The 14,773-nt window shown below is 43.3% G+C and overlaps 2 protein-coding genes across 2 annotated transcripts in view; one reads left to right on the top strand and one right to left on the bottom strand.

Moving 5' to 3' along the window:
• LOC126561520 (calcium-transporting ATPase sarcoplasmic/endoplasmic reticulum type) overlaps window positions 1-14,773 on the top strand; it is a 112,255-nt gene that overhangs the window by 35,869 nt on the left and 61,613 nt on the right. The window lies entirely within an intron of this gene.
• The window catches only part of LOC126561329 (uncharacterized), a 202,890-nt gene continuing 190,074 nt past the window's right edge, over window positions 1,958-14,773 (bottom strand). The window contains exons 4-13 of the mRNA XM_050217403.1: window positions 9,405-9,528; window positions 6,436-7,300; window positions 5,124-6,058; window positions 4,894-5,055; window positions 4,626-4,829; window positions 3,516-3,774; window positions 3,175-3,447; window positions 2,765-3,095; window positions 2,314-2,697; window positions 1,958-2,241 (exon numbers count right to left, since the gene is read on the bottom strand). Of these exons, the coding sequence (XP_050073360.1) occupies window positions 1,958-2,241; window positions 2,314-2,697; window positions 2,765-3,095; window positions 3,175-3,447; window positions 3,516-3,774; window positions 4,626-4,829; window positions 4,894-5,055; window positions 5,124-6,058; window positions 6,436-7,300; window positions 9,405-9,528 (3,821 nt within the window). The remainder of the gene's footprint in view (window positions 2,242-2,313; window positions 2,698-2,764; window positions 3,096-3,174; window positions 3,448-3,515; window positions 3,775-4,625; window positions 4,830-4,893; window positions 5,056-5,123; window positions 6,059-6,435; window positions 7,301-9,404; window positions 9,529-14,773) is intronic.

Below are 14,773 nucleotides of genomic sequence, written 5' to 3'. Positions count from 1 at the left end.
TCATTCATGGTCCGATCAAGGCGTGCAGCACATTGTTGAGTGCGTCTAGGGGCCGCGGATCTTTCTGTGGATTGCCTCAATTCGATTCGTCTACTTCCCGCTTAGTTCCGAAGCAGATTTTAAACAAAACCAAACTATACGAATCTTTGTGTAAAATATTCTTTCCCGGCAAATGTAATGGTTTTAAAAATCATTCAAAAGTACAGGTAGCTTAAGCTGATCTTTATTAAAGTTAACATATATCCTCATTCAAGTACTTATTTTACAACATTTGTACTCTCTCCATAATCTTCTTCTTCTGGTTTTTGACTTAACGACCTCTAAAGGTCAAGCTGGCCATGGAAATGACTTTCTAGACTGCCGATACCACGTAGTTGGTAAGTTCACTCTTAATTACGGGGGTACAACAGTCCGGATGGGATTTGAAACTCGGTTCTGACGTGAGAGGACCGGTGCCGCTGGTACCTACACCACCGGGCCGCCATAATTTTGTTACCAAATAAACTTAAAAAGATAAAAAAACACTACCTTCTCCTATTGCTATGAAACCACGTGCACATGATGAGAAATATTTCAACTTTAAATCTGCAATTTCATCCGTTGGTATCTGAAATGTTCAATGAAATATTTCAAACTATCGTGCAGGGCTGCTCAACGCATTTTATTATCCGACCGAGTGATCTGATGCAAATAACAACAAAAATACTTTTTTTATTCAGTGTTTTTATTATTTTCACATTCTATATAATGAAAAAATACGCAAATGTATAGGTAAATAAAATATTATGTATTTCTTACGTTTATCGCTTGTGGAGGCACCTCCGTGTTCGGTTTTCTCTCTACCGGTAGGCCCTATATGAATTATAATTACTATCCTGTATGCAGGCATAAGAATAGTACTTAAATATAACGCAACCATACTACCGTATTTCATACAAATAACACAAATATGTAAAAAAAAAACAAAGCACGAACGGAAGAAGAGAACAAACAAACATAGCACATGTGAAATGATGGTTTTACTTAAAGCGTACGACACAAAACAAACGAATGATTTTTGCACTTTTCGAAACGAATTTCTCTCTCTCTCTCTCTCTCTCTCTCTCTCTCTCTCTCTCTCTCTCTCTCTCTCTCTCTCTGTCTCTCTCTCTCTCTCTATCTCCTTCTCTTTTTATCTCTAACTCTCTCTATGTCTTTCTCTATTTTCGTTTATAATTAATCTGATGTGTAAGCAAACGTCATCAAAACAAAAATTTAGTTGGTAGCTTTAATAGTTTTGCTTTTCTTGCCTTTCTCGCTGTAGAAGATTCTTTTCCACTTAACTAGAAGCGATCAATTAGGTTATCAATTCGCCGATTTCATGCTAAAGATACAATTTAACACGCTAGAGTACAATAAATTAAGTTCCTCACAATTAGAGCTGACTCTTATCGAATGTGTTTCCTTTTCTTTTTATGTCCTCTGGTTTTTTTTTTGCAGGTTGTTTGTATGTTTTTAGTTGTTTTTAAAATTTTATTTATTTATTCTTCCGCCATCTTTAATTTAATAAACATATGAATTTTTTATCTTAGTGTTTACTGTTTTCTGTTTAGCGCTTTAGCTATTTATAATTTTTTTTTTCCGTCGTCAAATCCTTCTAAAGCTCACATACACATGCAAGCAACGGGTAAACATAGTTAGTATGTTTGATAAAATATCGTTAAAGGATAGTAATAATACTAACGCGAATTCTTATAAAATTATCTCTAAATAATAACGTCCATTCGCTCTTATTTGCTTATCCGAATTATCTTACGACAAAAAACACTCACAAACACATGCATGCATACAGGACCGATGGAAAACCATCGAGGAGCTTTGTACAGGGCGGATTGAATGGTGGTGAGGAGGCTCAGTTTTGACCACTTTATAGCAGTGGCTGTAGTAGTAGTAATAGAAGAGCTAATGTTACTTCATTTTACAGATGAACGGTTATGGTATGGTCGGTCGTTTCGACCGAGGGTGACATGGCATCCGGTTTGATGTCGTCCGTTTTGCTCGGATCCTCCAGCAGTACGGAGGAGGGCAACGAAACGGGACCAGAGCTGTGTGTAGACGATGCTAGACTGTGAGTCTTCTTCAGGTTGGTATGCTTTGGTAGATGATGATTGTTATGGTGATGGTGATGATGGTGGTGTGGCCAGTGCGGATTGTCCAGTACCTCGTCCGGGCTGAGCGAAATATCAGCTATGATGCCACTCTCTGTAAGAAAAGAAGTGACGCTTAGTCGATTGACAGACATCAGGAACCCCAGAAGCTACACAGATAACTTACCCATAGAACATTGGCTCACGAGAGTCGTTGATCGCTGATGTTTCTTGTAGCCCGTCTTGAGTGGTGCCGGAGCATTCGGGTCGGTGATGCTGAGCGTTAGCCGTTTGCACGTAGTGATGCTCGTTGTGGTAGTGCTGCTCGCACTGCTGCTACTACTACTGCTGCCACTATTACTCGCGGCAGAGGACGAACCAGACGAGCTATTACTGCTGTTGCCACTAACACTAACCGTCGTTCCCTCACATCCGCTGGTCGTCGAACTCGTACCGGTACTAACGGACGAACTACCCGACGAAGAAGAGCTGACGGAAATGATTGACTGTGGTCGTTTGTTTGACTTCGATTCTGGCAGTGTACCCATGAACGAGTTGCGAAGTTTGGGTGCTGTTAAAGATAGGAAGGTCATCATTAGAAGATGATCAAGATCCGGAGGAATCTCAAAGGCAATTACCTTTGCCAAGCTGCGATATACTGATAGAGCGATCGTTGATTTGATCCTGACTCGGGCGGATGTCCAGACACGGTTTACTGCCAATACCCATCGAAGACATCTCGGCTAATCGGATCTCTCGGTTGCGCTTCGCTTGCTTCCACAGCAACTTCGAGATCTCTTCCGTCCAAGCATTCTTCACATCCTCGCTCATCGTCTGCAGTGTCCAAGTATCGCCGGGCTTACGCTTTCGGAACCATATCTCGAACCTGTACGGTGAATCGCCAACGTGAGCCGTCAGACCAATGTCGGACGTTTTGATACTGTTCTTGTAGATGTAGATATCTAAATTCTAGTTGGCAGAGGGGAAAACAAGTGCATCAATAAAAAAAAATCTTCCTGTCCTTCCTGCTAGAGCTCCCAAGACTTACCTTGCGATCCGGGAATCTCCTCGCTTTGCTAAACAGCACCAACTCTTCGAACAGAAACACCTGCCGGAGTGACTTCTTGCCTGCTTTACCTTCCCACACGAGGAATTCGTTCTGACGGAGCAGACGGCCCTGTTCCTTCACATTCACGTCACAATCCCGCAAGCTATCCATCGCCAGTAGATCATTACCGTGGCGTAACTGAAATCGTACCATCTCTTCCGCCTTTTGTAGCATCTCCAAGTCTTCCAGGATCTCTGGATTGCTGTTCGTGTGCTACGAGAGAACGAAAAGGTTTATGAAAAGAGGCCTCTTTTCCTCTAGGACCTTCGTAGATAACATACCTGCACTTCTGCGCACGCCTTCATTAGCTGCTGCAGTAATAGTGCGTACTTGCCCATCCGTTGAACCGGTTTTAGCAGGTACGAGGCGAGATCCATCTTATCGTTCAGCTCGATCTGTTTCGCCTTAAAGAACTGAGTACCGTTTTCGCTCATCAGGGAGTCACTTTTCGGTTTGTTCTTATTATACAGCGCGTACAGATAGAACTTGGACTCGTGTCGGAGAAAGGCGGTCCCTACCTTCAGTGGGTGATGTTCACAGCTGTGGAAAAAATTGTAGAATAGGACATAAGAATCAGCCTTGTTAAAAAGCAACCTCCTCCACTGTGTGTGTCTCCTTTCTTTAGTCTGTGGATGGCTTCGCTTGGTCACACCATGCAGACGATAGTCATATCGGTTGAGTTGTGTAATGTCTTCCGCTGACGTGTTTGACAGCCCATACCGGAGCTTCGCATGACCTACCGAGCATGGGAGTTCGTCAAAATTCAACACATTCACCTAGAGGACATCGCAAGATGGCTGAAATGGGAACTCTTTTTCGGTGAGAATTGTCCTTAACAGATAGGCTTGAGTTTATGTACATAAAATCTATGTTTGATTGATATTTACAGTTGATAGTTAATTTTAAATTGTAAATTAAGGTCAAGCAAGAAATACACAGTCGTTACTTTAATTACTATGAAAAGAGTCCATCCTAACTACGATGTTATTCGAAAGGAACAGAAGAAGAAATTGAATCAGAATAAGAATGGTTCCTCCTGTTAAAAAGAATCTTAAATATACTCTCAAGGAGTTTGTTAGCAAGTTACAGAGACAGATTAGCAGAAATAGTGATCTGCATAGCTCAATACGACGATAAGTCTGTACACTATAAGAGTCAGACATCTACTCGCTCCCATCCAAAATCTACAGGTCTTTGTCAATACCATGCAAGACATATACTTGGCATAAAAATAGTCTGTCATTGAAAATTTCCATTCTGTGTCCTGCAGTCATGTAGTCTTCCATACACATACACGTAGTCTTGTCTTCGATGAAGTTACCTGCGGATAAAGCGCACGGACAAATAAACCTTAAACAAACAGTTCTGAATAGTCAGACCCAACACATTACCTTTCCAGTTCGTTAAGAAAATGCTGCCGATGAAACTCGCAGATACGCTCAATGTTGCCAAAGATGACGTTCCGTTGGCCGCGCAATGCCTGCGGTATGTCCTCGCGCAACAGCTCCTGCGTGTAGTTTTCGATCACGTACTGCAGCGAGCGGACGTAGTCGCGTTCTGTGCCAATCATTTCGCGCATGATCAATAGAAGCGTCCTATCAAGCGAAAGTGAAATCTTAAGTAGTGAATTGGTTTCGTCTACTATCACACGTGTCGTACTTTTGCGTCTTCTGGTCAAACGGATTGTTTTCCTCGTAGTCGAGCTGCAGGTTCGAGGCGTGACAGTAAAGATGGGCGTTCGCCTGCAGCGGTATTTGCAGATCGAGCGGTGGCTTTGAGATGCCTTCAAAGCAATCTTCGTCCAGATCGTCACTATTGTTGCTATGAGAAGATGGGAGATTCGAGGGACGTTAGCTAAAGTTAAGCACCTGTTGCTAGATGGCACTTACCACACATTTTTAGGATCATCGAAACTTTGACACGAGCAGGTCCGCTCTAGCTTAGTGTTTCCTTCGCATCGATCACACCCACCAAGTCCAGAATCGGCCATCTTTGATAGCTCCTCGTCCTCCTCGTCGTGACGATGGTGGTGGTGATGATGGTGATGGTGATGGTGCTGACTTCTCTGATGTCGCGTAATCGTTGTCCCTTGCACCGGACCTTCCTGACTGTGGTGGCGATGATCGTGATGTGGATCGGTCTGCTCGGTAAGCGTTGGCAGTGACTGCATGGGTGGCGGTGGCGGTGGTAATGGTTGCCCAAACTTGCCCTTTTCCGGCGTGCTGGTAGCGGTGATCGTATCATCCGACATGCTTATATCTAAACTTATATTATCACTGGTACTGTTGTTGTTGTTGTTGTTGTTGCTGCTGCTATGGTTGAGGAAGTTCTGGCTATGGACACTGTGGTTATTCGTGGACTGTTCGTTTGCGGAACCATCCTCGTTCGAGTTGGAGGAGTCGTGCAGTTCCACATTCACCGTCGGCACTAATCGTCGACAGCGTTCTACCAAGCGCGCTGGAGCTTCAATCTTTTCCGCCAACTTTAACATCTCCGTCCGTATGTCATCGTCCAGCTTGAGCTGTTGCATACCGAGCAGGGAGTGTAGACGGGCCGCACCTTCTATTCGCTCGCGCACTCGCTCCAACCGTTCCTGGAACTCGTCCACACAGTCCTTCAGCAGCTTGAGGTTTTCGCGCATAATTTCCAGCTCGCCCGATGCATCGCACAGATCGCGTCCCTTGCTAACGTGCTTGCGAGCGATGTAGTAGAACTGCTCGAACTGAGTCTCACACTCCTTAACCGTATCGGGACATTCGAGGGCACTCGGATCACCGTAGGTACGGAGCGATTGTTCACCTTCGTTGCGCATCCAGCAGATGACCTGTGGGAAGATGAAGCAGAAGAAGAGAAATAAAAATGGTTCATATCAGGTTCAGGACCGGTTGGGGAGTTTGTGAAATCGAGAGTGTCTGTTTCCGGTCGTTGGACAGTTTCATCATCAGACCGTTGGTGAAACAATTTATACGACTCGGGACCGTTACAGTTACAGTATAAACTAATGTATAATTTATGACGCTCTGGCACAGGTGGGACGACGTGTTTCCGCTCGTAGAACATCGCAAGGGGGAGAAAGTGACTGGGTGTGGTTGTTTTTTTAGAGGTCATTCCACACACCGCAGAATGCGGATAAAAAGATCTCTTTTGCAAGCTCGTGTTTCCGGATTTTCACTCTCGGTTGCTGCCGATCGATCGACCTACCTCGTTAATCTCATCGTCCAGGGCACGCTGGCGTGTCATCTCCCGTAGCCGCTCGCGGCGCTGTTCAGTCAGCTGCTCCAGCTTCCGTGCGGCCCGATCCACTTCCCCGTAGATGGCGATCACCTCCGCCAGCCGCCCATTAATGATGTCCTGGTCGAGGTCAGTGCCGTGATGGGCGGTAATACTACTAGCTCCGTTGCTAACGTTACGCAACATGTTACTATCTACACTAAAGGCTCTAACTAAATTTTTGGTTTGTTTAAGCGTTTGTCTGTTGTTGATAACGGTCAGCTTGTCCTGCAACCGCTGGATCGTGTTCGGGCCCTTGCGGCGCAAACTCTGCAGCTCCGAGTCCATCAACGCTCGACTAAGCGCACGGTGCTGTGAATGTAGCTGTCGGCGTGTCGTTGCCGTACCGGGCAGTTGCTGTTGGTTCGGTGCCGAGCCCTGCTGATGGGATGGTGCAGTTTCCGCACCCCGAAGATCACCCAGCACAGCGACCAATCGTCGGCCGGTTTCGACGCACTGCTGCTGCAACGATTCTAGCAGCTGGAAGAAATCAACCCACTCGCGCTGATTGTGCACGTAGAATCCGCAACACTGAATGGGTAGATTGTCCGTGCTGATGTAGTTCTTGATCGTTTCGTTGTTTAGGTAGCGTACGCGTACACTACCCGGCCGAAGGAACTCTCGAGCAGGTTGCTTTAAACTGTTCTGCTGCTCCGACGGATCGTACGCACCGCACACGAAAATGGCAGACAGCTTTAGGTGGCCGTCGAGCAGTTGCAGTGTGCTCTCGATCGTGTCGAGAAAGGCAAGCTGTGCACTTTCGTTCACCAGCAGATGCAGTGTGTAATGGGCGGGTCTGTTTGGGAGGGGAAGAAAAGGCGAGAAGGAGCAAAAGAAAACTTTAGTACGTGGTTCTCAGCTTCCCGGTATTCTTTGACTTAAATATTCTAACCCGCGTGCAAGTGAAGCAAAGAAAAATGGCCATAATTACCACGTACAACTGTGATAAATGATCGGACATCGGTTGGTCGTTTCAATTATGCGCGGTGCGTGTGTATGTGTGTTGTGCTTTTAAATCGTGATGCTGCTTTCGAATTTTTCGTATCATAATTTGTGGCCAGTTTTTTTTTTGGGTTTGCAAAATTGGAACGATGTTCTTAAGCGAGGGAAGTAAAGCAACAGTAGCTTACGGGTATGTTTTTTCTTTGGAATTTGGAGCGTGGAATGCTAAATAAATGATAATTTTATCCAGAACTTTAAAATATTGGCAAACGGAATCTATATAATTGCTGTTTGCAAACGAACCGAAGTTCCAATTTTTTATTGTGTGTTCTCTAGAGATGATCAATAGTTGGTGCATTTCAAGTATGAGAAATAAAACCAAAACGTTTTGCAAATTTTTGTCTCAAGTTTTCCTGAATGTGAGAATCTAAGGTGTGAGTAATGTTCAATATTTTACTAGACAACTGGATGCTAGGCGAAGGCATAAGATCAAGGATGAATTCTTTTTAAGGTTATGCTTTTTATTGATGTTGCGTTTCCAGACCAAGTTGCGGCACCTTCTTCAAAAAATAATTTTTTTGTCAAGAATATTTTTCACCGCGTTTTACAGATTCTAGCCTCCTTAAGTGATGTAGATCAAACAAAACAGTTTTAAGAAATTCTTGCTCAAAAAAGCGTTACTAATGAATGTTTGGACTACAACTTCAAGAATCATTTTACTCAAGTCCCCATAACGCATGAGATGAACTTGACCTATCATTTCGTACGTTATTTTTCATAGTATTATAGAACTGTTTGAGCTGAGTTTCTTTTTTTTGTATGAGGACAGTTGTTGCTAAATAGTCACCAAGGAATATGCAATCAAGGTATGTTCAAGTAATGAAATAATAATTTCATAGGGAAGTTAGATTTTTATGTGTACGCTTTTCGTACTTTAACGTTTTTTGATGAATAGGAATAAGCGCTTACAAAGGGGATATATCTGTCAAAAAATGTAACTACCGCTACACAAAAAAGGGTTAAAATGTTGCTTGCAAAAATACAACTTAAACTTGGATCGATCCTCCGAATCCGAACTGAATCCCTGGTACATTGTGTCCCAGTGGTAAGTGTCGAATGTTTCGTGACAGATCAATGCTATTACACTGTGCGAGGATCTAACACGGATTCTCTTTCTAATATGTTCTTTTATTCGTAGAAAACCTGGATTCGGGCCAGGATTCGATCTGGGATCGATTTGAGATTCAATCCGGGACGGCGTATCTGTCACTACGTGATTGCGATAAAGCTTTTGAATGAAATACCACTCTTTTAGAACGAGTTTTAAGCTTTAAGCTAGTAATTCACGGTGCTTTTGTGACATAATGTATGCCGCACAGGACTTTGCCAGTGGCATTACTAAAACATATTTAATGTTTTGACAATGAGTTTTCTTAAAGGGATTGTACACATCCAGAATGTTTAATCAGATTTAGTAGATCGCAAATCCACGCTCTCCTTGTCATTACGGTACACCTCCAAACAACCGTGACATTTGTAGTTTAAACCAGGCATGATTTATGTCTCACATCGCATCGCAACCTACAGTGCGTAACGGTATGCAGCGATTGTAGCTGCCAGACCCTAGTAAAGAAGCCAGCCATACTTCTCCAGCCACCGCATGATTTACGGTATCGGTGAAATCAATTTTAAGTTCACCGACAGTAAAGAAACGGTAAAGGACGTTCCCGAAGACGCCACTTATGCATGTGCACCCGTGCAATTGCATCATGTGCAGAAATGCACATTCAAGATGCATTCGTCGTTCGGTGCTTTTTAGCTCGTAAATCTTGCATTCTGATAGGGCAGAAATTAGTATGCCAGGCAGGGCAAAAAGGGTTCATCTTCAGGTAGCCCTCGAAAGGAGGAAGGCTGGGTTGGTTGTTATGAATATCTTCAACAAGGACGAGCAAGCTTACCTTTGGATCGGTAGGGTGTTGTAGTACAGTAGCACGGTTGCAATTTCGTAACAGTTCAGGCCCGATGCGAGCGTTTTCTCCACCTCGATGTAGATGATCGGTGAGCCGGAGCGATCGTGCGTTCCTGTGGATTAGAAAAGAGTGTAGAGATGAATTAAATGCAAAGAAAATGGTAGAAATTATCATCGATCAACTGGAGTAAGATATTCCGTTTTGGCATCAAACATCACCAGACTAATCACTTCCGAATTCGCACCTGATCACGACCGAACGAAACGAACCGAGGAACTAATCCAGCTTGTTAATGCTATGTGTTGTGTTGCGAAAAGGTGGCCCCTGCTTGTCGACTTTTTGACCACCTTGTGGAGTAATGGTTATCCCTTGCAAAGTACTTAATCAACAAAACAAAATCATTCCACGGCGCTGAGAAGCAGCAGACCCCAGCTACGGAATGTAAAGCAAATAAATCAATAGAAATCGCCTATCGTCTGTTCGTAGCTTGGATAGCGAAGGTGGCGCATTTAGTTGGCCGATTTTCCGGAAGGAACCAGCGCAGCAGAAGGTGGAACCACGTGAGACTTTATTTACGGCACGTTGCAGGACCAGACCCATGCAGACGGTATAACATTTTCGCGTGAAAGTGATTTATATTTAATTTTATCGTCGTAGAAGTGTTGCAGTGTGCAGTGAAAATAAATAACTGCTTCGATTCCTTCACTGGCTGGTGATGTTGCGGGTGATCCGGAATGTCTGTCCGGTTAGTTTACGGCGGAGTTTTTTTTTTTTTTTTGTACTGACATTTTTGGATTTTCCGCCATACAGTGGAACAGTTAGTAAGTCGTTTCGCTTTAAAGTAGACCCCGAAAAACAAAGCGAGGATCATTTCTTTTGGGCTGTGGATTAAGACAACCCTTGGGGGTCAGTCAACGATGAACCCAAAGCCTCATTGTGGGCCTCGGTCGCGATAGCATCTTCGCTGTAAAAAGTGAGAGCGAAAGTGCGTAAATCTTGGACTGTCTTCTTCGCAAAACGCAAGTGCAGCCCCTTTCGTTTTGGGGCAGATTCCAAAAAGAATTACCGGCCGGTAGGTCCCTGGACACATGGTGGTGTCGTTATCTAGATTTGTGTGCCCTCCCGAAGAAGATGTGCGGAAGACATACGGGGGAGTTACAGGGTGTACACGTACAGCGCCAGGTCCCTTTCGGTGAACTGCAATCGGAAACTTTCGATCTTTAGCGGTTCGATTCTTTTTGAGGTGTATAGGTTTGGAAGGGTAAGGCGAAATGATGCATGAGGTTGCACGTGAGTTCGTGAAATGTGTGTGTGTGTTTCGGGTGATTTGTTGCCATTGGAATGTTCATTCAACACCTTGAGAGGCTTGATGAATGTGGAAGATGATAATAGTATCACCGATTAGCGTTGGATGGAAGGCAAGCATTTACAGTTGTAGGTTATTAACATTCCTGTTTTATAGTGGGGGGAGTATAGCATGATAGGAAGCGTGAAATCCTTCTCCATGCTCTCCAACAATAGCAATTTCCTATCGTAATGTTTTTAAGTCTTTATACCAAACCATGAATTCTTCCTTGCAGCAAAACCGTTTCCGGAGGACCGATTTCTCAGCTTCTTGTTGAAGTTCTTCTAGTTTTAGTAACTTTGTTTATCTTGAGTTCCAAACACAATTATAAACAGACAAAAACCTTGTCGAATTGTGGTTCTCAGAATAGAGCAACATCCCAAGATGATCTAGAGGTTCTCATTTCTTCCTGGTTGAACCACTTGCAAGGTTACCTATTTAACCTTGCAAATAGTACTTTTAAATGTGATTTACAAGAATAAATTCCTGAAGAAGTTAGAGGTGAGATAAATGCTAAAAGACAAATATTACGAAGAAGAGAAAAGAGTTCAAAGTTTTCTTGAGATTAGGAAAATAACGAAAGTTCAGAGAAAAAATAGAAAAAAATCAGTAGAACAAATAAAAAGTACCAGTATCTGTACCTCTATAAGTCTCCTCATGTAAGCAATTGGAATAAGTTGGTTTATCAATAAATCAAACGAGTGGAGGATCACGATCAAGCGTGTAGGGTGTAGGTCTCCCGGCGATGGGTGGAGAACAGATCCTTTTCACTTTCAAAGAGGCTCACTTGTAATGTTCTGAGAACCATTGAATGTGAATTTTTCCTATGGCCAAATAGCTTAATTCAAGGAGTTCCAGCTCTGCCATGAAAGCTCGGGGCATCTGCTTAGTTTGCTTATACTATGTTCCACCCCTGATCACTTGACACTGGACACTTGAAGTATCAAGTATTGATCCATTAGTCAGGGTAGTGCATGAAACGCAGAAAATGGGATCCTTGATCCTATAAATTCTATTGCAGAAAAGGTCTCTAATTAATTCTTCCAGGGTATCATGTGTACATTTTCATAAGACGGGCTACAAGGAAGGCTATAGAAATTTCCTTTCGCGATTACTTCTGTGCTACTAAAAGGATGTGAATAAAGCATTCGACTTTTTTGTGTTTTTGAACTTTGAACGATTCTTTTTACTAGTTGCTTCCTTTTTGCCAGTCTTTTTTATTCTAATTACACAACACAGCGTTGAATAATGATACATCGATCATTACGATTAAAATCAAAAGTGGAATTTTTCTCATCGATATGCTATATATTGCACCAATTTCATAACGCAGAAAAAAAATACAATGAAGCCCCATTCATCACCCATCACCATATCTCATACGGCTGATGGCTAACCGCTAACAAAACGCGTCCATTTGAGGCTCATTAAACTGACATGCAGACAGGCGACTACAGGCAGCATCGATTGGTGAAGGCGAAGAAAAGGCTTCTCCACCACGCTTGATTGACACTTTCATTTTTCAATAGTGCCACCCTCGGGGCGGTCAAGACTTTTCCTACAGAAGATAGATAAAAATTTTACACCAAACACCGGGCGATGATGAGGCATTCGCCCTGTGGGCCAAGTCCGAGAAGAAATTCTACACCACCACCGAGAAGAAGGAGAAAGTCTCGATGTAATGATGTCGAAAGTGACACATTCTACCCGAGGCGATGGCAATGTATGTAGTAATGTGGATATAAATGAGACGACGAAGGATTGATTCATCAATCGAGCGCGTTTGGAGCGGGTTCTTTTTGCGCGATGACAGCATCACCGCCGGACAAAAAGTCTCATACGGCGTACACCCACCAGAATGTCACCATTGTGGAACGAAAAAAAAAAAAAAAAGAATGGAAATCCGCCAACCAGTAACGGCTAATTGTGCGCATTTGCGCGACTCCATTAGTTAATCGGTGGGTTCACTGGCTTGGGAGACAAACACGCCCGTAAGGTCCGTTTTCCTTAAAGTCAAAGCCGAGCGCCCCTTCAGTGCCCACAGCCAGTAATGGTAATAAATTTTCGTTAACGAGCAGAAAATCACGGTACCGCGTACGACGGATGAAGACATCGTTAAATAAGTGCATCGTTCGTGTGCATCTCTTACCTGTCGCGTACGTTGTAGTACGTTGTTGCCCGTCGTGGCGTTCATGGTCCCGCGGTGTCGGAGGGTGCACACAACAGCAAAAAAAAAAAGAGTTATGGCAACCCCACGAATAGCATGTAAAATGAATGTAAATGCGTAAAAGCTCGGTGAAGCCTCTGTGTGAGCTCGCTTGTCAGTCCCGAACGTCACAAGAAGTGCAGCAAAGCGCACCCGTGCGAACGCCTCCGGATGGTTCACGCTTAATCGCTCGGATTACATTAATACATAAATAAGGGCTGCAGGGATAAGGGCACGATGAGCACCCACTTTTCCCTTTCGCTGGTTGTGTCGTTGCAGATTGTGTCGTCTGAATGTTGGTGCTACCGGCTACCCCGAGCGATGAGCGATGCACTTAACGAGTTGCATTTGTCTTACGGCTATGGCTGGGCTCTCACTGGCTGTGTGGTATATCAATTTTCGATAACGCCAACGAAGAATGGACGGTCAAATTTCTTGCATGATCAGCAAGTAAAAGGCCGAAAATGGGTTCCGTTTACAGCCCGGCTACGCAGAAGAAAGCATACATGATGCGATGATTGAATGTAGTAAAAGATACGTCCTTTAATCTTACTTATTGTGCACACACGCCAACGAGAAAGCCACGAAACGATCTGCAACGAACGCGATTCGTTACACCAATTGAGATGATCGGATAGAAAATTGAGCGCCTCCTTTTGCGCCTTTCCAACGTTTTGAAGTACCTTTCGCCATAACGATCATGCATAATGTGACAAATTGCTTCGAATCAGCAAAAAAAAAAAAAAAAAAAAAAACACAGTCAAACCGGGTTCGTTTTTCTGACCTTGGAGGAGTACTGGTAGGCCACTTCCTTGCTTCTACCTCTTTCCGCGTGTTTATTTATAAAACACAACTTCTTCAATTTCGTGATCGCATTTGCATGGTTTGCATAAAAAAAAAACAACAACGGAACAAGGATGCCAGGAGCGTCTGGGCCAAATTCCAACGAATGTGATCGTTCTTATAACAAACAAACCAGGGCGAGGCAGTTCCTCGAAGCCTGACAGTTGGTAACGAATTTATGCTTCATCCGAGAAGTCCCGATACGCGCCATGAATGTACAATTGCACGGACATGCCGGGGAAAACTAGGTCGGTTGCATAAATATGCAACACCGAAACGCACATGCACACATAGGGTATTAAAATTCGATCAACACCACCGTACACAGCAACAGTCCGAGCACATTCGTCACGTATTCGCTTGGGTAAAACACAAAACACATGTCATGTTCTAGGGAGAATATGGGAACGGCTTCGAACTGGGCTCTGTTCTCGAAGCAAAAGAGTTTGCGAGAACGGGAACTTATGTTTTCAGCACACGGTTGCACTTGGAGTAATATGATGTGATCGTGCTTGGCTTGTTCTGGGGTGTGTGTGTGTGTTGATGTGTTTGCAGAGTGGTAAAAGCATGTTTAGTGTCAGTCAATCATATCATAACATCGTGTACAGCACGGAAAGGCTAGCCTAATGAGCCTTGTTTTGCGAATTGTGCTGTTGTTTCGATAGAATCAAAATATTGGAATTTTTTTGCAGAGGGAAATAAATGTTTCGAATCTTAGGAATAAAATGAATATTCTATGAGAGTGATGATGAAACGAATTAACAACTGAAAAGTTTAAAAATTATTATTAACGAATGGTGCGTTTTAGAAGAATCAAATAATGTAATTAGTAAACTGAACCGTAATAATCAAAAGTAAATAAATAAATAAATAAATAATAAATAAACACTATTAGAACATAAGTTTTTTACCATTAAAAACAGCTTATTGAATAAACCGATTTAAGCGAAAGAAAATTGAAAA

Source organism: Anopheles maculipalpis, chromosome 3RL (assembly GCF_943734695.1).
Source record: "Anopheles maculipalpis chromosome 3RL, idAnoMacuDA_375_x, whole genome shotgun sequence".
Taxonomy (NCBI): domain Eukaryota; kingdom Metazoa; phylum Arthropoda; class Insecta; order Diptera; family Culicidae; genus Anopheles; species Anopheles maculipalpis.
This window is presented reverse-complemented; position numbering and strand designations above follow the sequence as displayed.